At 47.4% G+C, this 22556-nt stretch overlaps 1 protein-coding gene across 1 annotated transcript; it reads left to right on the plus strand.

Annotated features, from left to right (window-relative positions):
• Window positions 1-1842: 1842 nt before the first annotated feature.
• On the plus strand, window positions 1843-19125 carry LOC117978770 (nuclear pore complex-interacting protein family member B15-like). The gene is made up of 7 exons (XM_063597531.1): window positions 1843-4062; window positions 8357-8539; window positions 12168-12267; window positions 12431-12575; window positions 16694-16754; window positions 16864-16899; window positions 18250-19125. Exons 1-7 carry the CDS (start codon window positions 4000-4002, stop codon window positions 18982-18984), a joined length of 1323 nt encoding a protein of 440 aa, XP_063453601.1. The 5' UTR covers window positions 1843-3999; the 3' UTR covers window positions 18985-19125.
• The last annotated feature ends 3431 nt before the right edge of the window (window positions 19126-22556 follow it).

Here is a 22556-nt window from a genome sequence, read left to right on the forward strand (position 1 = left end):
GGCAGCACCTGCGGATGTCACATGGGCAGGACAGCAGGTGGGTGAAGCTCTCTCCTGGCCCTCCTCTCTTGCCAGGACCATGGGTGAGTGAAGACCTCCAGGGAGGCACAGCATCCTCTTATCTAAGTTTTTTTTTTGTTTTTTTTTAAGAGACAGGGTCTTTCTCTGTCACCCAGGCTGGACTGCAGAGGCACAATCATAGCTCACGGCAGCCTTGAACTCCTGGGCTCAAGCGATCCTCCTACTTCAGTGTCCCAAGTAGCTGAGACTACAGGCACACGCCAGCATGCCCGGCTGGTTTTTTAATTTGTATTTCCTTTGAGACAGCGTATCTCTCTGTTGCTCAGGCTGGAGTGCAATGGCTCAATCAGCTCACTTTAGCCTTGAACTCCTGGGCTCAAGTGATACTGCCACCTCAACCTCCCAAGTATGCTACTACAGGAACACAAACTCCTTTTTTAAATTTTTTGTGGATATGGGGGTCTCACTATGTTGCCTAGGCTGGTCTCGAACTCCCAGGCTCAAGCAGTCCTCCTACCTCAGCCTCCCCAAATGCTGGGATTACAGGTGGGAGCTACTGTATGCCTGGCCTTATCTAAGCTGTTTCCCTGAAAATCCCCGACTTGGGTAATGATTCCATTGGCCCCACCATGACCTGTCCTGCCTTCCTGGCTGTGCCCAAGCTTGGTCCCTGCCTGCCTGCCTGCCTGCCTCACTCTCTGGGTCTCGAGCTTCTGTGACACATGACTCCTCTCTCTTCCTGGAGTGATCCAAGCCCTGCCACTTCCTGACTTTGCCCACACTGTACCCTCTGCCTGGGGCAACTTCATGTCTGCCCATTGACCCTTAGGCCTCAGCCCAGGCACAAGCCCCTGCCTCCGGAGGTCATCCAGGCCTCACCAGGCTACACCCTCTCGTAAAATTGGATTCCCTCCCTTCAGGGCAGGTTTATAATGAAATCCTCCTCAGAGGCCAGGTGCGCTGACACCCATCTGTAATCCCAGCACTTTGGGAGGCTGAGGTGGGAGGATCACTTGAGGCCAGGGGGTCGAGACCAGCCTGGGCAACATAAGAGCGACTCTTGTCTCTATAACAAATTTAAAAATTAGCTCACCAGGCCAGGCTCAGTGGCTCATGCCTGTAATCCCAACACTTCGAGAGGCCGAGGCAGGTGGATCACGAGGTCAGGAGTTCGAGAGCAGCCTGACCAACATGGCGAAACCCTGTCTCTACTAAACATACAAAATTAGCCAGGCATGGTGGCACGCACCTGTAATCCCAGCTACTCGGGAGGCTGAGGTAGGAGAATTGCTTGAACCCAGGAGGTGGAGGTTGCGGTGAGCCAAGATCATGCCGTTGCAGTCCAGCCTGAGCAACAGAGCAAGACTCTGTCTCGAGAGAATAAAAACACACAAAAAATTAACTCGCCATGATGGCACATGCCTATAGTCCTAGCTACTTGGGAGGCTGAGGTGGGAGGATTCCCTTCAGCCCAGGAGTTTGAGGCTGCAGTGAGCCACTATGATTGTGCCACTGCACTCTAACCTGGGCAAAAGCGAGACCCCAGGCTAGAGTGCATGATTTTGGGTCACTGCAACCTCCACCTCCCAGGTTCAAGTGATTCTCCTGCCTCAGCCTCTTGAGTAGCTGGGACTACAGGCATGTGCCACCACGCCTGGGTAATTTTTGTATTTTTAGTAGAGACAGGGTTTAGTAGAGACCATGGTGAAACCCCGTCTCCATAAAACAAATCTCTACTAACCCCATCTCTACAGAAAACAGCTGGGCGTGGTAGTGCACACCTGTAATTCCAGCTACTTGGGAGGCTGAGGCACGAGAATCATTTGCATCTTGGAGGCAGAGTTTGCAGTGAGCTGACATCGCACCACTGCACTCCAGCTGGGATGACAGAGCAAGACCCTGTCTCAAAAATAAGAAAAAGGAACAAACAACAGCAACGACAACAAAAAAACCTCTGTGTCAATCACAGCCTTCGAGCTAGGGGAGAGGTGGCCGAATTCTGCCCTCTGCTAACTGACTATAGCTTTGTGGAAATGGGTGAGTGGCATGCCCTTTTGAGCCTCAGGGCCCCATCTGTAAAATGGGCATAACCGTCATGCCCGTCTTTAAGAACTGCCTTGGGGGTAAATGAGTGGAGCTCATGGAAAGATCTCAGCCCACAACCTTCCACAGAACAGGCGCTTCTCACAAAGTAAGTAGCAGGAGTGCAGAGGCTGCAGGCATGAATCCAGCCAGACTGCCTGGGTTCAAGTCCCAGCTCCCACGTCTTGGTAACTATGTGGCCTCAGACAAGTTACTTAACATTTCTTTTTTTTTTTTTTTTTTTCAGAAGGAGTTTTGCTCTGTCACCCAGGTTGGAGTGCAGTGGTGTGATCTCGGCTCATTGCAACCTCTGCCTCCCGGGTTCAAGCAATTCTCTTGCCTCAGCTTCCTGAGTAGCTGGAATTACAGGCACCTGCCACCACACACAGCTAATTTTTGTATTTTTAGTAGAGACGGGGTTTCACCATGTTGGCCAGGATGATCTCGAACTCCTAACCTCGTGATCCGCCTGCCTCAGCCTCCCAAAGTGCTGGGATTACAGGCGTGAGCCACCATGCCCAGCCAAATCTAGGGCCAGAACATAGCTGCAGCGTATAAAAAGAATTGAATTCCATACTTTTGTTAACCCTGTTTTTTGTTTGTTTGTAGTTGTTGCTGTTTTTGAGACAGAGTCTCGCTCTGTCGCCTAGGCTGGAGTGCAGTGGTGCAATCTCGGCTCACTGCAGACTCTGCCTCCCGGGTTCAAACTATTCTCCTGCCTCAGCCTCCCAAGTAGGTGGGACTACAGGTGCCCACCACCACACCTGGCTAATTTTTGTGTTTTATTAGAGACAGGGTTTCACCATATTGGCCAGGCTGGTCTGGAACTCCTGACCTTGTGATCCGCCCACCTCGGCCTCCCAAAGTGCTGGGATTACAGGCGTGAGCCACCACACCCAGCCCCTGTTTTGTTTTTGTTTTGCTTGCTTCTTAGGGTTGTTTTTCTATTTATGGTAAAGGCATTGGCTTTCCATTTGTAGCATCAATAGAATATTTCCTGTTTACAATAACCTTATGTCATAGTAAATGGTAAAGGGATTTAAAGCAGTGGTTTTCAGCTGCCAGAGGCCTGAGAGAGTTTGGGCATACTCTGTGTGATCGGGCAGAAGGCCTGTGGGAAGTTTAGCAGAGGACAGGGCCAGGAAAGGCGATGGACAGTGGGGGTCTGTCCTGGTCACCAGGCCCCTGGGTCCTGCCCACCTGCTTGGAGCTCCCCACCCATCACACATGATGCTGCCAAGCCCTCTGGGTATTGTGGGCAAATACCTTAGGAGAGAAGCTGATGAACTTTGTTTCTTGAAATGCACAGATTCCTTGGACATCCCTGAGAGGTCAATCATGAAAGTCAACTTGGTTTTCTCCCCCTCATTTGGGTTCAGAATTTAAAGTCCACACACACAGGCAGTAAGATGATATAGATACGGACATCATCACTCGGTTTCGGATGTTAAAATGTCTAGGTGGGTTAGGGGTGATTTGCGATCACACAACCTTGTGGCACAAAGAGGAATTCCCAGGCCAGAGGGAGACATTTTATTGCCATGTTATGATCTTATCATTGAGTTGAAAGGCAATCTTGTTTCATTTTGGATTCTTTCTTATGTTTATGTCTTATAAGGGCACTTTGAATTTCCAAGCAAATAATAATTTTGAATTAGCTTTTAATCATTGACTTCTAGCACAGTTATATGATCAGAAACATGCTGTGTGATTTGATTGCTCTCAAATATATTGAGATTTGCTGGAACAAAATAAGTCAGGTTAATTTTTGTAAATGTACCATGCATGCTTAAAATGAATGTATCTACATTTGTTCCTGAGATACAGGTTGATGGACGGATGGCTACATGGATGTGATGGAGATGGTTTACTATCGGGACCTTCCGCATCCTGCTGATGTTTTGTTGCTTAGGATATGAATGGCTGAGCGGAGGCTGTAAAACCTGGCACCCTGCTTGGGTATGAGGTTCTTCCTGCCATCCTGCCATCATTTGTTTTTTATGTTTTGTCACCAAAAGTGACCTTGAGGAACCCTGGGAGCTCAGGAAGGAAGGAGCGCCCAGAAGCAGGGACAGGGAGCTGGTTGGGGAGGACCAGAAATCAGGTTTGTGAAGGTTCCAGAGAGGACCTGTCCTTGCGAGGAGTGTGGGAGACTGAGATGGGGGAGGGGTCATTGGAATGATGCGGGCGCTACTTGGCGTTGTCCATTGTGAGGCACCACCGGGGTCATCAGGGATTGGTGGAGAGGGAGTATAAAGCCCCAGGGTTGCCAAGGGAGGGCCCAGACCGAAGAAGGTTTGGTGGATAGCAGAACCTTTTTGTCTCCCTCTAATTGCTCCTAAGCCTCACGCTCCCTTGCCCCGCGTGTCCTGTTGCTTCCCTGATCTTCTCCGTGACCTGTAGCTAAACCTTCCACCAGCGCTTGAGAACTTAATTTGAACCGGATCCTTTCCCAGACCCCTTTCTTCTTCTCCTCGTCCTCCTCCTCCACCTCCTCCAGGTGCCCAACAGCCCCCTTCTCCTCCTTTCCCTTCCCTTACTTCCCCCTTCCCCTCCCCTTCCCCTCCCCCTCCCCTCCCCCTCCCCAACACAGATCCGGCCCCGGTCCCCGTCCCCTTCCCTCCCCCCTGCCCTAAGCCACCTCCACCTCTGTCCTGGCCGCCTCAGGGCGCCCTGAAAGGACCAGGACATGCGGCTGCGGTGGTGGCTCCTCTTTTGGCTCCTGCTGGGATTTATCAGCCATCATCCCACCCCTGTGAGTAGACGCTGGACCCGCGGGGTTTCTTCCTTTTTACTGGGCTGTGTCACGCGGCATGAAATTACACAGCTCAGGCCTGTAATCCCAGCACTTTAGGGGGCCGAGGTGTGGGCAGATCACTCGAGTCCAGGAGTTGAAGAGTAGCCAGGGCATCATAGCGAAACCCCATCTCTACAAAAAATTCCAAAAAAGATTAGTTGGGCCTGGTGGTGCGTACCTGTTATCCCAGTTACTGGAGAGGCTGAGGTGGGAGGATCGCTTGGGCCCAGGAGCTGGACGTTGCAGTGAGCCGAGATGGCCCCGCTGCACTCTTGTCTCTAACAAACAAGATGGACCAAAACAAAGTGAAATGTCATTTGATTTGTGTCATCTGGTTTGATGACTTTTTTTTTTTTTTTTTTTAGACAGAGTCTCACTCTGTCGCCCAGGCTGGAGTGCAGTGGCAAGATCTCGGCTCACTGCAACCTCCGCTTCCGGGGTTCAAGCAATTGTCCTGCCTCAGCCTCCTGAGTAGCTCAGATTACAACGCCTGCCTAATTTTTGTATTTTTAGTAGACCACCACGCCTGGCTAATTTTTGTATTTTTAGTAGAGACGGGGTTTCACCATGTTCGCCAGGATGGTCTCCATCTCTTGACCTCGTGATCTGCCTGCCTCGGCCTCCCAGTGCTGGGATTACAGGCGTGAACCACCGCGCCTGGCCAAAATATGTAACCTAAAGTGTAAGTTTACTAACTTTGGAAAGTACATACACCAGCATAAACCAACCCCCTTTCAAGATCTACATTATTTTATTTATTCATTTATTTTTTTGAGACAGTTCCTCCCTTGTTGCCCAGGCTGGAGTGCAATGGGGCAATATCAGCTCACCGCAACCTCTGCTTCCCAGGTTCGAGCGATTCTCCTGCCTCAGCCTCCCGAGTGGCTGGGATTACAGACATGTGCCGCCACTCCCAGCTAATTTTGTATTTTTAGTAGAGATAGGGTTTCTCCATGTTGGTCAGGCTGGTTTTGAACTCCCGACCTCAGGTGATCCGCCCGCCTCAGCCTCCCAAAGCGTTGGGATTACAGGCGTGAACCACCGTGCCCAGCCAAGATCTACACTATTATGTCACCCCAGAAAGTGAACTCTCACTCTTCCCAGCCAGTCTCTTTCTTATCATAGGTTAGCTTGCTTATTCTGGAATTTCGCGTCTACAGATGCATGCCATGCCATAGGTACTCTTTTGTGTCTGCTTTGTTCTGCTCAACACCATGTTTCTGAAATCATTACCATTGTTGTATGGTTCTCTAACTCCATCATTTCCATTTCAGACTCAGCATATGCGCAGTTCAACCTGATGAAGGGCTATCTCTGTTTAATTCACCATCTTGAAAGAAACATTTAAAATTGAGATGTTTTCAAGAATATATAGTTAAATCCTGAGGAATCGATGTAGAAATGTTATCACAAGCTGTCTGAACTTACTCAGGGGAAGTCTTCATCTTCACTCACATAAGAGTCTAATGGAATTAATATCAACAATCTTAGAGAAATCCCACACTATTCATGCCATTTTCATGATCTCCGCCTTGGTAAATTTTTTTTGAGACAGTCTCGCTCTGTCACCCAGGCTGAAGTGCAGTGGTGTGATCTCGGCTCACTGCAACCTCTGCCTCCCAGGTTCAAGTGATTCTTCTGCCTCAGCCTCCCAAGTAGCTGGAACTCTAGGCGCGTGCCACCATGCCCTGCTAATTTTTTGTAATTTTAGTAGAGATGGGTTTCACCGTGTTAGCTAGGATGGTCTCAATCTCCTGATCTCGTGGTCCACCCACCTCGGCTTCCCAAAGTGCTGGGATTGCAGGCGTGAGCCACCACGCCCGGCCCACCTTGTTAATTTTTAAGCACTAAAATTTGATACTTATTTGTGAATGAAGTAATCTCTTCATTGTATTTTTTTTTTTTTTTTACTTATGCTGAGCTTTAAATGACAAAGATTCATATAATCCAAGAGAGAAGTATTATTTAGAGGGATTCTTTTACCATGTGATATATAACAAATGCATCCAATGTTATACATCAATTTAAAAAACAAGTAAATAACTTTAAAGAAAAGATAACTACTGTCCAGGTGCAGTGGCTCACACCTGTATTCCCAGCACTTTGGGAGGCCGAGGCAGGTGGATCATGAGGTCAGGAGTTGGAGACCAGCCTGGCCAAGATGGTGAAACCCTGTTTGTACTAAAAATACAAAAATTAGCCGAGTGCGGTGGCAGGCGCCTGTAATCCCAGTTACTCAGTAGCTGAGGCAGGAGAATCGCTTGAACCCGGGAGGCGGAGGTTGCAGTGAGCTGAGATCATGCCACTGCAATCTAGCCTGGGTGACAGAGCAAGACTTTGTCTCCAAACAAAAAGAAAAGATAATTACTTTATACTTAGCTTGTCTTAGCCATGAGTGACGGGCTGCATGTGGCCCAGGACAGTTTTGAATGCAGTTCAACACAAATTTGTAAACTTTCTTAAAACATTAGGAGATTTTGGCCAGGTACAGTGGCTCATGCCTGTAATCCCAGCACTTTGGGAGGCTGAGGCGGGCAGATTACCTGAGGTCAGGAGTTCGAGACCACCCTGGCCAACATGGCAAAACCCCATCTCCACAAAAAATACAAAAATTTGCTGAGTGCATTGTCAGGCACCTGTACTCCCAGCTACTCAGGAGGCTGAGGCAGGAGAATCACTTGAACCTGAGAGGCAGAGGTTGCAGTGAGCCGAGAGCACGCCACTGCACTCCAGCCTGGGTGACAGAGTGAGACCCCATCTCAAAAACAAAACACCAAAACAAAAACAAAAACAAAAACAAATGGCTGGGCACGGTGGCTCACACCTGTAATCCCAGTACTTTGGGAGGCCGAGGCAGGCAGATCGCCTGTCAGGAGTTCAAGGCCAGACTGGCCAACATGGTGAAACCTCATCTCTACTAAAAATACAAAAATTAGTCGGGCATGGTGGCAGAGACCTGTAATCTCAGCTACTCGGGAGGCTGAGGGAGGAGAATGGCTTGAGCCCAGGAGCTGGAGGTTGCAGTGAGCCGAGATTGCACCACTGCACTCCAGCCTGGGCGACTGAGTGGAGCGGAACTCTGTCTCCAAAAAAAAAAAAAAAAGAATTTTTTTTTTAGATCATCAGCTATTGTTAGTGTTAGTGTATGTTATGTGTGGCTCAAGACAACTTTGCTTCTTTTAATATAGGCAGGGAAGTCAAAAGATTGGATATCCCTGCTTTATACCAAGAAAGACAGCACCCCACATTTGCGATGCCTAAAAACACTACCAGCCATCTGAAAAACATGAGACTTGTAACTTCTGTTCTTTTTTGTAGCAGTGGAATCCCACGGTGATATCTGAGGGATGTGGTTACCTTTTGGAGGAGGTTGACGGTTTCTAAGGATGATTCTTTCTGAGTGAAATATTGTCGGTGTCGTTGACCTTTTCATTATTTCAATTATTATTATTCCAGGTTATCAACACTCTGGCTGTCTATCGTCATCGTGAGACTGACTTTTGTGGAGGAGTTCGAGACCACCCTGGCCAACATGGCAAAACCCCATCTCCACAAAAATTGGATAATTTGATAATTATCGTTATTGGGTTTCTGAGACCTTACACATTTACCATTCTCTTCTGCACAAATTACCTTTGTGTGAGTATACTAACTTTCTGTAGAGGTATACTTGTAATCACAAATAAGAATAAATTATATAAAACAATTCACATTTCTGGACTTCATTATGAATATGTGGTTTTACCCAAACAATCAGGGAAATGATTTATTAGCATAAGAATTATGAAAATGTCTGCCATTTACATTATGAAAATTAAATAGGTCGGTGTTTGTTTAATAGAATGTCAACAGAGCTTTTGGTCAAAAATAAGTTTTTTTAACCTTTGTGCTATTTATCACAAATGGAGTATGAGGTTTCGTCACTTAAATAGGAAATTCTTTCTAAACTCTTCTGCTTTATAGTTCTATCGTATGGGTGGAAGGAAAGCTTCCAATCTCCTCTCTGAAGATTCACTGCAGAAATGAGCTGACAACAGACAGCTTAACAGGAAAAGAAAAACCTAGAACAGGCATAAACATGGGAACCAGCTGAAAAATGAGACTGCTAGAAGGGCCGGATGGTTGATGCTTAAAGAGCACCCTCTTCTGAGGGGAGAGGGAGATAGATGGAGATGTAGGCCATTTAGAGGGGCAGCAAATGATTTTTAGGGGAAATGAAAGAGGCCAAGGAACAAACAATTGGCCTGAGACAAAGTTCCTCTGAGGTCATAGGGACGAGGTGACAAACTGCCGGAAGGTGAAGGGCAGAACAGCACTGCGTCTCATGATGCAGAGAAAGCCCCAGAGAATCTCTTAGAACTGCCCTCCAAGAGAATCGATGAAAAGTGTGTCTGGGCAGGGTAATTTTGAATGACATCATTCAAAGTGCATGTTCCCACTTGCAACCGGAGAGAGATCAGTATGTCAAAAGTCTGTACTTGGTAAGAATTTGGCTGCTAAGTTGTGCCATAATTTGTCTTTTGAGCCTTTTTTCCTTTGGGTAAGTTGAGCTCTACATTTTGTCTTGCCATTCATGACAGTAAAAATGTGGTTGTCTGGGGGCTGAACCTCCTTCTGAACAATGATCCAAGATAAAAGTACTAATACCACAATGCTTTTTTATATTCAAGGGAAGAGGAAGTATGTTTCAGTTTCACCACCTAGATAATTACACGTCATTTGGCACTGCCTTTCAAGATATGTAGAAAACAGAAAATATATGAGTTATGAAGATATCTAGGCACATTTAACATTCTCTATGCCACTTAGTCCTGAACAGAGAATTTTCGGTATAAATTGGAGGAAGCTTTTTTTTTTTTTTTTTTTTTTTTCTTTTCTCACCCCCGAGACGAGTCTCCCTCTGTTGCCCAGGCTGGAGTATAATGGTGTGATCTCGGCTCACTGCAACCTCCACCTCCTGGCTTCAAGCGATTCCCCTGCCTCAGCCTCTCAAGTAGCTGGGATTACAGGTGCCCACCACCATGCCCAGCTAATTTTTGTATTTTTAGTAGAGTCGGGGTTTTACCATGTTGGCCAGGCTAGTCTCAAAACCCGACCTCAAATGATCCACCCGCCTCAGCCTCCCAAAGTGCTGGGATTACAAGCGTGAGCCACCACGTGAGCCAGGGGAAGTTGTTAAATTTACCGCTTTTTAACAATTCCACTTAGGAAAGTTCAGTTGAGCTGTTGGACTTGGACAACTTCGCACCTCTCATCTTTGTCCTTGTCATCTAGTCATCTATACCATTACCTCCTAAGCAGGGACATCATGGGTGCCATGAAGCATTCATGCGTGATGGCATTTCTTTGCTTGTCATTTCTTCATGTGTTTAACATTTCTCCTAGCTCCAAACTGGGCCAGCTACCTTTCCTATGAAATCTAGCAGTAGTTGTGGGATTGACGTGGTTGCTCTTTTCATCTTTTTAGATTACCCATTGCTTCTCTCAAAATCCTAGTACATGACTTTTTTTTTTTATCCTATGTGCAGAAATCAGGAAAAAGCAAATTCTACAAAGAATTTGAAAGATACTATTTCAGGCCAGGTGTGGTGGCTCATGCCTGTAATCCCAGCACTTTGGGAGGCTGAGGCAGATAGATCACTTGAGGTCAGGAGTTCAAGACCAGATGGGCCAACATGGTGAAACCCCATCTCTACTGAAAAGACAAAAATTAGGCAGGCATGGTAGCAGGCACCTGTAATCCCAGCTACTTGGGAGGCCAAGGCACAAGAATCGCTTGAATCTGGGAGGTGGAGGTTGCCGTGAGCCAAGGTAGCGCCACTGCACTTCAGCATGGTTGAGAGTGACACTCCATCTCAAGAAAAAAGTCATTTCAATGACTACCTCAGGAGATTCATAGGTATCTGACCCACATCTGAGATGGGATTTGCATTGCATTTTCGCTATGATGAGAACAAATATTTAATATCTTCGAAGATTAAAAGCATACTGTGATAATATGGAAATCTTGGTGGAAATTCAGTCATTAGTGAGAATGTTTTGCGTTAAGTTCAAACCAGCCTCAATGAAGCTGATGTGAGGGAAGGGAAAGTGAACTCTGAGTAGAGCAGGGACAGAAGGAAGATGCTCCAGTGCAGATCAGGAAGGAGCAGGGGGTGAAATGTTACAAATTCTAGAACTCAGAGAGCTGAAGGTAATTACTTCCTTTTCAAGTTGTGAAACATGTTAACCTGTGGTAAAATACTTATAAAATGATAGTAACCATCTAACCATGTTGAAGTGTACAGTTCAGTTGTGTGAAGTATATTCATGTCATTTTTTTTTTTTTTTTTGAGACGGAGTCTCACTCTGTCACCAGGCTGGAGTGCAGTGGTGGGATCTTGGCTCACTGCAACCTCTGCCTCCTGGGTTCAAGCAGTTCTCCTGCCTCAGCCTCCCGAGTAGCTGGGACTACAGGCGTGCATCACCATGCTCAGCTAATTTTTGTATTTTTAGTAGAGATGGAGTTTCACCATGTTGCCCAGGATGTTCTCCATCCCTTGACCTTGTGATTCACCCGCCTCAGCCTCCCAAAGTGCTGGGATTACAGGCGTGAGCTACCGCACCTGGCCTATTTTTTTTTTTTTTTGAGACAGAGTTTCAATTTTGTTGCCCAGGTTGGAGTGCAATGGCACAATCTCAGCTCACCACAACCTTTTCCTGCTGGGTTCACGTGATTCTCCTGCCTCAGCCTCCTGACTAGCTGGGATTACAGGCATGCACCACCATGCCTGGCTAATTTTGTATTTTTAGCAGAGACAGCATTTCTCCATGTTGGTGAGGCTGGTCTCAAACTCCCGACCTCAGGTGATCCGCCTGCCTCGGCCTCCCAAAGTGCTGGGATTACAGGAGTGAGCCACCGTGCCAGCCTCATGTCATTCTTGTGTGTGTGTGTGGGTGTGTGTGTGTGTGTGTGTGTGTGTGTGACAGAGTCTCATTCTGTCGCTCAGGCTGGAGTGCAGTGGTGTGATCTCGGCTCACTGTAACCTCTGCCTCCCAGCTTCAAACGGTTCTCTGCCTCAGCCTCCCGAGTAGCTCGGATTACAGGCGCCCGCTGCCATGCCCAGCTAATTTTTGTATTTTTAGTAGAGACGGGGTTTCACCATCTTGGCCAGGCTGGTCTTGAACTCCTGACCCCGTGATCCACCTGCCTTGGCCTCCCAAAGTACTGGGATTATACGCATGAGCCACCGTGCCCAGCCGTCATTCTTATATTATTATTTCCTAGGTGTATTTCCTGAAGACTATCTTCTGGTCTCGAAATGGACATGATGGATCCACGGATGTACAGCAGAGAGCCTGGAGGTCCAAACGACGTAGACAGGAAGGTATGGCTCTCTTGGAATCCCCATAGTGTGGAAATGAGTTTGCCCTGGAAAGGGAAAGAACAGCTTCTTTTCCTCAGGTTTCTCACCTTCTCTTCTCCTCACTCTCACCAAGGGCTGAGGTCCATTTGTATGCACACAAAGAAAAGAGTTTCTTCCTTTCCAGGAAATAAAATTGGCCTGAAAGACGTCATTACTCCATGGAGACATGTGGAAAGAAAATTTAGAGCGAAAATCCATAAGAGGAAGGTGACAACGAAAATCAACCATCATGACAAAATCAATGGAAAGAGGAAGACCGCCAGAAAACAGTAAGATGTGCCTTGACACAAATACTGTTGTATGAACCATGTGCCAATCAAAGTAGACAACTGTAAAGTCCTTGAGAATATTTTCTACAATATTTGTGGCAAATTCAGTGGGTTCAAAATTGAGTTTGTCCTTTCTGCTTCATTAGTTTAAGCTGTATAATTCCTTTCCCTTCCTACATTCTTGTTTGTCATTTTTTCGGGGGAAGAGGAGTTGCTAGTACTGGCATTGGTTTTCCTTTCTCTGTCTTTTTTTTTTTTTTTTTTTTTCCTGAGATGGAGCTTTGCTGTTGTTGCCCAGGCTGTAGTGCAATGGCACAATCTCAGCTCACTGCCTTTTGGGTTCAAGCAATTCTCCTGCCTCAGCCTCCCAAGTAGCTGGGATTACAGGTGCCCACCACCACGCCCAGCTAATTTTTGTATTTTTACTAGAGATGGGGTTTCACCATGTTGTCCAGGCTGGTCTCGAACTTCTGACCTCAGGTAATCCACCTGCCTCAGCCTCCAAAGTGCTGGGATTAGAGGCGTGAGCCACCACAGCCAGCCTTTTTTTGTTTTTTTTTTTAATTTTGAGATAGAGTCTCGCTCTGTCGCCCAGGCTGGAGTGCTATGGTGCAATCTTGGCTCACTGCAACCTCTGCTCCCAGTTTGAAGCAATTCTGCCTCAGCTTCCCGAGTAGCTTGGATTACAGGTGTGTGCCAGCACATTTGGCCAATTTTTTTTTTTTTTTTTTTTTTTTTGAGACAGAGTCTCACTGTGTCACCCAGGCTAGAGTGCAGTGGCATGATCTTGGCTCACAGCAACCTCCACCTCCCAGGTTCAAGCGATTCTTATCCCTCAGCCTCTTGAGTAGCTGGGACTACAGGCATATGCCACCATGCCCGGATAATTTTTGTATTTTTAGTAGAGGCGGGGTTTCACCATATTGGCCAAGCTGGTCTAGAACTCCTGACATCATGATCCACACACCTCGGCCTCCCAATGTGCTGGGATTACAGGCGTGAGCCACCGTGCCCGGCCAGATTTTTGTATTTTTAGTAGAGACAGGGGTTCACCATGTTGGCCAGGCTAGTCTTGAACTCCTGACCTCAGGTGATCTGCCGACCTCAGGTGATCTGCCTACCTCAGCCTCCCAGTGTGAGCCACCGCACCCAGCCTGGATTGTTGAATTCAATCCTTGGGTCACCTCCAGATTCATTTTCACAGTCTTTCATGTTTTGGTCATATTACATTGTATTTTGCTGCCATATGACTGATCTTTTTCTGTTAAATGTGAGATACTTGTTAAAAAAATATTTAGCAATGAATTGAGGCCTAGTAGCATGTTATCTTGCTGCAGAAGAGATGGGAGTCTACTTCTGGGGGATGGTCAGGGGTCCTCCATACAGGCTGCAATTGAGGTCGTCGGTGCAGGCTCAGTCCCTACAAAGGCCAGGGTATTTTCTGTCCACCTTTATTCTGATGCATGACTCTTCTGGGTCTCAACCAGAGCCAGTGGACTTCAGTATGGGTCGCTTTCATTGGCAGACCCTCAATCCACTTGTTTTCCATCTAATCCCATGCATGTGGGCAAAAGCTGCTGTGCTTCTTTGCATCTCAGTAGTTCCTTCTGGAATTCAGCAATGAAACTCAGGGAAATGGGTTCCAAATGCGAGGCTGACTTTCGTCCTGGGTTTCCTTCTTCTCCATCTTCACCTCATGTCTGTTTACTGCCATGTTAGCAATTTGATGTATTCAATCATGAGTTTTATATTCTGTTTGGTGTCCCCCATTGTTCTCATCGGAGATCAGAAGCTTCAGATGCACTTATGTCAACTCAAGAGTAGAATGCTTCCTTAGCTTCCCTCCAGAGTCAGGTTTTGTGTTTCTAGTTCCCAAGTGCACAGCAGGAGTAGTGATGTCCTCACTGGCTTCTCATTTGCATTAAACTGTGAGCTTCTTTAGCGTGGGGACAGGACCCTGCTCCCATTGCATTCTCAGCACCTCACCACACACTCCTTGTTGGAGGCCACTCCAGACAGCATGTGCTGAAGGATGCCCTGTGGTCAGAAACAAGTTCATGAACTTTCTCTTTGAAGTGTTTTTGTCCCTGTTTCCTAGCGTTCTGGGAATTTTACACATCCTTCCTATAAAACCAAGTATCAGGTGAGATCCTTAGGATCAGGACCATGAATCAAGTGGTGTGAGGGCAACACAGCAAACTTACCCTTTTTAGGCCATTTCCTTTTTCTGCCCTCAATCTCTGTGAACTGAACCTTGTTAAAGTCAGTCAACACCAGGGTGGATGGTTTGCCATTGTCACCTATTTTCAGGACATAACACCCGACTTAGGAGCCATTCCGATCATTTCTAATTCAATAGATGCGCCCAGCATTCAGATTGCCTTTTCTCTCAACCAGGATCTTTAAAGTCGATGACAAGAGTTCCAGTCCTGAATCATGGCAAAGTGCAGTAGTGAACTGCGGGGTTAATGACACCATATTCTGGAACGATCTCTCTATGGCTGATGGTCTCAGTTCCGGCATCAGCCTCTGACTGAGAATCAGGTCTCACACAGGAGGAGTCAGATGAGGAGCAATCCTCTGCTTCCGATGGAGTTAGTTGTGATGAATTGGTGAGGTCTGGTTTTTCACACTGAACTAAAATGAGCTTTCGCTGTGTCAAGCACAAGACTGACCCCAGAGACACACATAGTGCACCTCATAGAAGCTTTTAATAGTCTTTATATTTACTAAAGAATAGGACTAACTATGGAAGTATGAAGATGAGCTGGAAATGACAGGTGACTTGCCAGCAGGCCAGAGTGTGACTTTTTTTTGTCCCTCAATGGGAGGTGTCCATTCTCCCTTTGGTTGTGAGAATCAGTTGGTTCATTTGTGGGAAGGTTGCAGGGGGGATCTTTGAATCACAGCCTTCAGATGCCAGAAGGGCAGAGGGAATCCCACACGGGCTGGTGGATCATGTGTGTGCATTTCTCTCCCTTCTAATCTGAGGAAACTAAGCATGAAAGAATGTGAGCATGCAGAAAAGGAGAGGCAGGTATCAGAGGCAGAGGAAAATGGGAAATTGGATATGAAAGAAATACACACCTACAAGTGAGTTCAGAAACTGAACCCCACCCTCTTGGGAAACGCCCATTGGAGTGTTGTTTTTAACCTTTGTACAGTGTTTAGACCCAGTAAATGCAGAAATAGAAACAAATGGTCAGAAGACATATCGAGAGAGAGAGAGAGAGAGAGAGAGAGAGTTCACAAAACAGAAAACAAAGTACCTTAATATTTACCACTGACCAAAAGATGTGAAGCAGCAAAATGTCTCCTGACCCCATTGCCAGCTAGACTGTGTGTGGAAACTCGGTTCATACCAGCCATTCTAGGGGTGGGGTGAGTTGTTGTCATCCTTAGGAAAGTGTGTTGTTGTAGGATCAACCACATCCTTCAAAAGGACTATGCCTGTTTATAAGCCCAGCTGTTTCTGCCCTGTGAAACACGGTAAGGATATTAATACAAAGAGAATGCAGCTTTATGATAAAAGATGCTCAATGAAGGATGAATTAGGGATATACTGAGAATGGGGAAGGAAACTATCATCTCAGAAGTCAGCAGGCAGTAAGCAAGAGGAGGAATCAATATAGCAACAGTTTGGATCAGACCGTACAGTTTTTTTGTTTTTGTTTTTGTTTTTCTGAGATGGAGTCTCGCTGTGTCACCCAGGCTGGAGTGCAATGACGTGATCTTGGCTCACTGCAACCTCCGCCTCCCAGGTTCAAGTGATTCCCCTGCCTCAGCCTCCCGAGTAGCTGGGATTACAGGTGCCTGCCACCACGCCCGGCTAATCTTTTGTATTTTTAGTAGAGACGGGGTTTCACCGTATTAGCCAGGATGGTCTCAATCTCCTGACCTCGTGATCCATCTGCCTCGCCCTCCCAGAGTGCTGGGACTACAGGCATCAGCCACCGCGACCGGCTCAGACTGTACTCTTATAGCCATCTGAAATACGTTTTCTAGGTACAGATAGATTGTGTAAGGGTACAGTTGTGAGGATAACAGAAACATGGCAGATTATTTAAAATCATCCTGAAAGTGGTGCTTTATCTGATGAAAGTGATTGTAATCCATAGGAAAATGTTTCAACGTGCGCAAGAGTTGCGGCGGCGGGCAGAGGACTACCACAAATGCAAAGTAAGGAGCTTCCTCCCCGCAGTTGCAGGATAGTTCAGTGCTGATGCAGATGATGCCACGGCTCTTAGACTCTCTCAACATTCAGTTTCTCATGTGTTGGCTTTTTCAGATCCCCCCTTCTGCAAGAAAGCCTCTTTGCAACCGGGTAAGTTTGTTTGTTTTCCTTGCTTTTGAACATAGTCTGCCAGGTCAGGACATGGATACATTTTTCTCCCTACAGCTCTGTGCTCAAGCCCTGCAGAGGGAGATGGCAGAGAGAAAGGCTGCCTACAAGCATCACAGTCCCATCCCTGTTGGTAACCGTGTTGTGCAAAAACACCTTCATCCCCACCCAGTGGGGCCCCTGATCTAATATTCAAAGTGTCAGAGGTTCCATATTTGTAATAGCAAATGGGCCCTGACTGTAAATTAGTGAAGAGTGAATGTAACTTATTACCCACAGGGACAATTCCAAATGAAGGCCTTAAATGATGCTCAGCTAAGCTGGTTCTTGTGTGGCCTCTGTACCTTCAAAAGCTGCCGAGTCCTATGATTACACGTGATGGGACTTGTACACTTGAAGTGAAACACAGTTTTAAAACTTGCATTGTTTAGAATTCCCACCTCATTTTTCCATGGACAAAAGTATTCTTTATGTCCTAGTGCACTTACAATTTGGTATTACCTGGGAGTGAAAAGAAATATTGCAGCCATGCCTAACTGACTTCTTGAGGTAAGATTGTTCTGTCAGAAAACCCTCTCCCAGTTCCCCTGCAGCTCTTCAGGAATCCACATCTCTCCAGAGCTCTTTGTTCTCATGGGTGGCACCTCCAGAGTGAAGAAGATCCTTTGTCAAGAAGGGAAACAGAGGGGAAATGAGAGGGTCCTGCAGGCAGAGCTGGAATCAACTTCCACTCTGCCTCTTGCAAGCTGTGTGACCCTGGGCACAATTTCTCCTTCCTCTGGAAACCTCTGTTTTCTTAGATTTGGAGCAGGGTGGTCACACTGACCTTGCAGAGTTCTGAGAATCAGAGACAGAACATAAAAGGCCTGGAAAACATTCTCCAAAAAGAAGCTGCAACATGTGTGGACAATGGGCTTTTCATGCCTCTCTTACTGTCTGTTGACCTGGTGCAAGAAACATGCTCTGGTGATGGCTGTGAGGGAGGAATGAGGATAGACATAGACACTCCTGTGTCTCAAACATGCTTCTTTATTACTCTGTTATGACTCTGTCTTCCCTGGGGCAGGACCCCAGCCTGCCTACATTTGCAGACAGACACAGTGGCATGTGGAGACAACAGTGTGTCCCAATGACTTTTCTTTACCCCCCAGCTGTCAGCAGTACTCAGTGGAAGGGTGATATTATGACAGTGATACTGCTATTTTGAAACCTGGAGGATGGAAAGGTGCAAAAATCTATCACCAGCAACAGAAGGTGCAGACCGTGTTGGTGGCAGTAATTTTGTCCATCAAATGAATATGTGTGAAAACATTCCCTTCTTCGGCCCTACAGGTCAGAATGGCGGCAGCGGAGCATCGTCATTCTTCAGGATTGCCCTACTGGCCCTACCTCACAGCTGAAACTTTAAAAAACAGGATGGGCCGCCAGCCACCTCCTCCAACTCAACAACGTTCTATAACGGATAACTCCCTGAGCCTCAAGACACCTCCCGAATGTCTCCTTCGTCCCCTGCCACCCTCAGTGGATGATAATATCAAGGAGTGTCCTCTTGCTCCTCTTCCACCCTCTCCTCTTCCACCCTCAGTGGATGATAATCTGAACGGGTGTCTCCTTATCCCTCTTCCACCCTCTCCTCTTCCACCCTCAGTGGATGATAATCTGAAGGAGTGTCTCCTTGCTCCTCTTCCACCCTCTCCTCTTCCACCCTCAGTGGATGATAATCTGAAGGAGTGTCTCCTTGCTCCTCTTCCACCCTCTCCTCTTCCACCCTCAGTGGATGATAATCTGAAGACTCCTCCCTTAGCTACTCAGGAGGCTGAGGCGGAAAAACCACCGAAACCCAAGAGGTGGAGGGTGGATGAGGTGGAACAATCACCAAAACCCAAGAGGCGGAGGGCGGATGAGGTGGAACAATCGCCCAAGCCCAAGAGGCAGAGGGAGGCCGAGACACAATTACCCAAACCCAAGAGGCGGAGGTTGAGTAAGCTGAGAACACGCCATTGCACTCAAGCCTGGGCAATAAGAATAAATCCGTGGGTCGAAAAAAAGAAAAAAATCAAAAAATAAAACAAAACCCACACTCCAAAAACAAACTAACAAAGAATAAATAAATAATATAAAAATAAAATAAATACTGCAGTCCTTATGTTATTGCTTTGTTTCAGTATCTGGTATGATTGCCTGAGGGACCTGAGGTTCTTAATTAATTGTGGGTTTTTTTTTTTAATCTTTAGAAGTGGTTGGTTATGTAAAATATTATTATTATTATTATTATTATTTTTTTTTTTTTGAGACTGGGTTTTGCTCTGTCACCCAGGCAGGAGTACAGTGGCTCGATCACAACTCACTGCAGCCTCAACCTCCTGGGCTTCAAGCAATCCTCCTGCCTCAGCCTCCCAAGTAGCTGGGATCACAGATGCGTGCCACCACACCTGGCCAATGTTAAAAAATCCTTTAACTTTTTTGTAGAGATGCACTCCTGGACTCAAGCGATCCTCCTACTGGTCCCGACCACCAGCCTCTTTCTGATAAACATTTACACTGTTTATTATCTGATGCCATTTCTATCTTCTTCCTTGTCATCCAGACATCAAAGAATTAGGTTTCTTCAGGGTTTTCTTTTTCAAGTCCTCATTGTTAAAGATCACTCACATTAGGGCCAGACACCACGACTCATGCCTGTAATCCCAGCACTTTGGGAGGCCAAGGCGGGCAGAGCACTTGAGGTGGGGAGTTTGAGACCAGCCCGGGCAACTTGGTGAAACCCCACCTCTACTGAAAAACATACAAAAATTAGCTGGGCGTGATGGTGCATGCCTGTAGTCCCAGCCACTTGGGAGGCTGAGGCATGAGAATCGCTTGAACCCAGGAGGCAGAGGTTGTAGTGAGCCAAGATCACATCAGCACACTCTAGCCTGGGTGACAGAGCGAGACTCTGACTCAAAAAATAAATAAAATAAATATCACTTACATTAGATATACCCAAGGGGTGTTCTATAGAGAGTTGGAAGCAGTGGTTATTGCAACAGGGGCACGGAAGTCATCTGGCTATGCCAGGATGCCCAGGGGATACTCGGGGTGGGTGGCATAGTGGTGCTGGGGACTCACCGCACAGGACGCTCTGATCGACGCACTGCCAGGAGTAGCGCTCTGTCTTGGGGCTGCAGCCGGCCTCCTCAGCTCGAGTGTAACAACAGTCGTGGCCATGGCAGCACCTGCGGATGTCACATGGGCAGGACAGCAGGTGGGTGAAGCTCTCTCCTGGCCCTCCTCTCTTGCCAGGACCATGGGTGACTGAAGACCCCCAGGGAGGCACAGCATCCTCTTATCTAAGTTTTTTTTGTTTTTTTTTTAAGAGACAGGGTCTTTCTCTGTCGCCCAGGCTGGACTGCAGAGGCACAGTCATAGCTCACGGCAGCCTTGAACTCCTGGGCTCAAGCGATCCTCCTACTTCAGTGTCCCAAGTAGCTGAGACTACAGGCACACGCCAGCATGCCCGGCTGGTTTTTTAATTTGTATTTCCTTTGAGACAGCGTATCTCTCTGTTGCTCAGGCTGGAGTGCAATGGCTCAATCAGCTCACTTTAGCCTTGAACTCCTGGGCTCAAGTGATACTGCCACCTCAACCTCCCAAGTATGCTACTACAGGAACACAAACTCCTTTTTTAAATTTTTTGTGGATATGGGGGTCTCACTATGTTGCCTAGGCTGGTCTCGAACTCCCAGGCTCAAGCAGTCCTCCTACCTCAGCCTCCCCAAATGCTGGGATTACAGGTGGGAGCTACTGTATGCCTGGCCTTATCTAAGCTGTTTCCCTGAAAATCCCCGACTTGGGTAATGATTCCATTGGCCCCACCATGACCTGTCCTGCCTTCCTGGCTGTGCCCAAGCTTGGTCCCTGCCTGCCTGCCTGCCTGCCTCACTCTCTGGGTCTCGAGCTTCTGTGACACATGACTCCTCTCTCTTCCTGGAGTGATCCAAGCCCTGCCACTTCCTGACTTTGCCCACACTGTACCCTCTGCCTGGGGCAACTTCATGTCTGCCCATTGACCCTTAGGCCTCAGCCCAGGCACAAGCCCCTGCCTCCGGAGGTCATCCAGGCCTCACCAGGCTACACCCTCTCGTAAAATTGGATTCCCTCCCTTCAGGGCAGGTTTATAATGAAATCCTCCTCAGAGGCCAGGTGGGCTGACACCCATCTGTAATCCCAGCACTTTGGGAGGCTGAGGTGGGAGGATCACTTGAGGCCAGGGGGTCGAGACCAGCCTGGGCAACATAAGAGCGACTCTTGTCTCTATAACAAATTTAAAAATTAGCTCACCAGGCCAGGCTCAGTGGCTCATGCCTGTAATCCCAACACTTTGAGAGGCCGAGGCAGGTGGATCACGAGGTCAGGAGTTCGAGAGCAGCCTGACCAACATGGCGAAACCCTGTCTCTACTAAACATACAAAATTAGCCAGGCATGGTGGCACGCACCTGTAATCCCAGCTACTCGGGAGGCTGAGGTAGGAGAATTGCTTTAACCCAGGAGGTGGAGGTTGCGGTGAGCCAAGATCATGCCGTTGCAGTCCAGCCTGAGCAACAGAGCAAGACTCTGTCTCGAGACAATAAAAACACACAAAAAATTAACTCGCCAGGATGGCACATGCCTATAGTCCTAGCTACTTGGGAGGCTGAGGTGGGAGGATTCCCTTCAGCCCAGGAGTTTGAGGCTGCAGTGAGCCACTATGATTGTGCCACTGCACTCTAACCTGGGCAAAAGCGAGACCCCAGGCTAGAGTGCATGATTTTGGGTCACTGCAACCTCCACCTCCCAGGTTCAAGTGATTCTCCTGCCTCAGCCTCTTGAGTAGCTGGGACTACAGGCATGTGCCACCACGCCTGGGTAATTTTTGTATTTTTAGTAGAGACAGGGTTTAGTAGAGACCATGGTGAAACCCCGTCTCTGTAAAACAAATCTCTACTAACCCCATCTCTACAAAAAACAGCTGGGCGTGGTAGTGCACACCTGTAATTCCAGCTACTTGGGAGGCTGAGGCACGAGAATCATTTGCATCTTGGAGGCAGAGTTTGCAGTGAGCTGACATCGCACCACTGCACTCCAGCTGGGATGACAGAGCAAGACCCTGTCTCAAAAATAAGAAAAAGGAACAAACAACAGGAACGACAACAAAAAAACCTCTGTGTCAATCACAGCCTTCAAGCTAGGGGAGAGGCGGCCGAATTCTGCCCTCTGCTAACTGACTATAGCTTTGTGGAAATGGGTGAGTGGCGTGCCCTTTTGAGCCTCAGGGCCCCATCTGTAAAATGGGCATAACCGTCATGCCCGTCTTTAAGAACAGCCTTGGGGGTAAATGAGTGGAACTCATGGAAAGATCTCAGCCCACAACCTTCCACAGAACAGGCGCTTCTCACAGAGTAAGTAGCAGGAGTGCAGAGGCTGCAGGCATGAATCCAGCCAGACTGCCTGGGTTCAAGTCCCAACTCCCACGTCTTGGTAACTATGTGGCCTCAGACAAGTTACTTAATATTTCTTTCTTTTTTTTTTTTTTCAGAAGGAGTTTTGCTCTGTCACCCAGGTTGGAGTGCAGTGGTGTGATCTCGGCTCATTGCAACCTCTGCCTCCCGGGTTCAAGCAA

This window comes from Pan paniscus, chromosome 18 (assembly GCF_029289425.2).
Source record: "Pan paniscus chromosome 18, NHGRI_mPanPan1-v2.0_pri, whole genome shotgun sequence".
Classification (NCBI taxonomy): Eukaryota; Metazoa; Chordata; class Mammalia; order Primates; family Hominidae; genus Pan; species Pan paniscus.

What these genes read in the sequence shown, in the direction of transcription:
- LOC117978770 (XM_063597531.1), top strand. Translation starts at nt 4,000, where the DNA reads ATGTTTTGTTGCTTAGGATATGAATGGCTGAGCGGAGGCTGTAAAACC. An exon ending in AGGAAGACCGCCAGAAAACA is followed by an intron (nt 12,576 to 16,693) that starts GTAAGATGTGCC and finishes TGTAATCCATAG; the next exon opens with GAAAATGTTTCAACGTGCGC. An exon ending in GAAAGCCTCTTTGCAACCGG is followed by an intron (nt 16,900 to 18,249) that starts GTAAGTTTGTTT and finishes TCGGCCCTACAG; the next exon opens with GTCAGAATGGCGGCAGCGGA.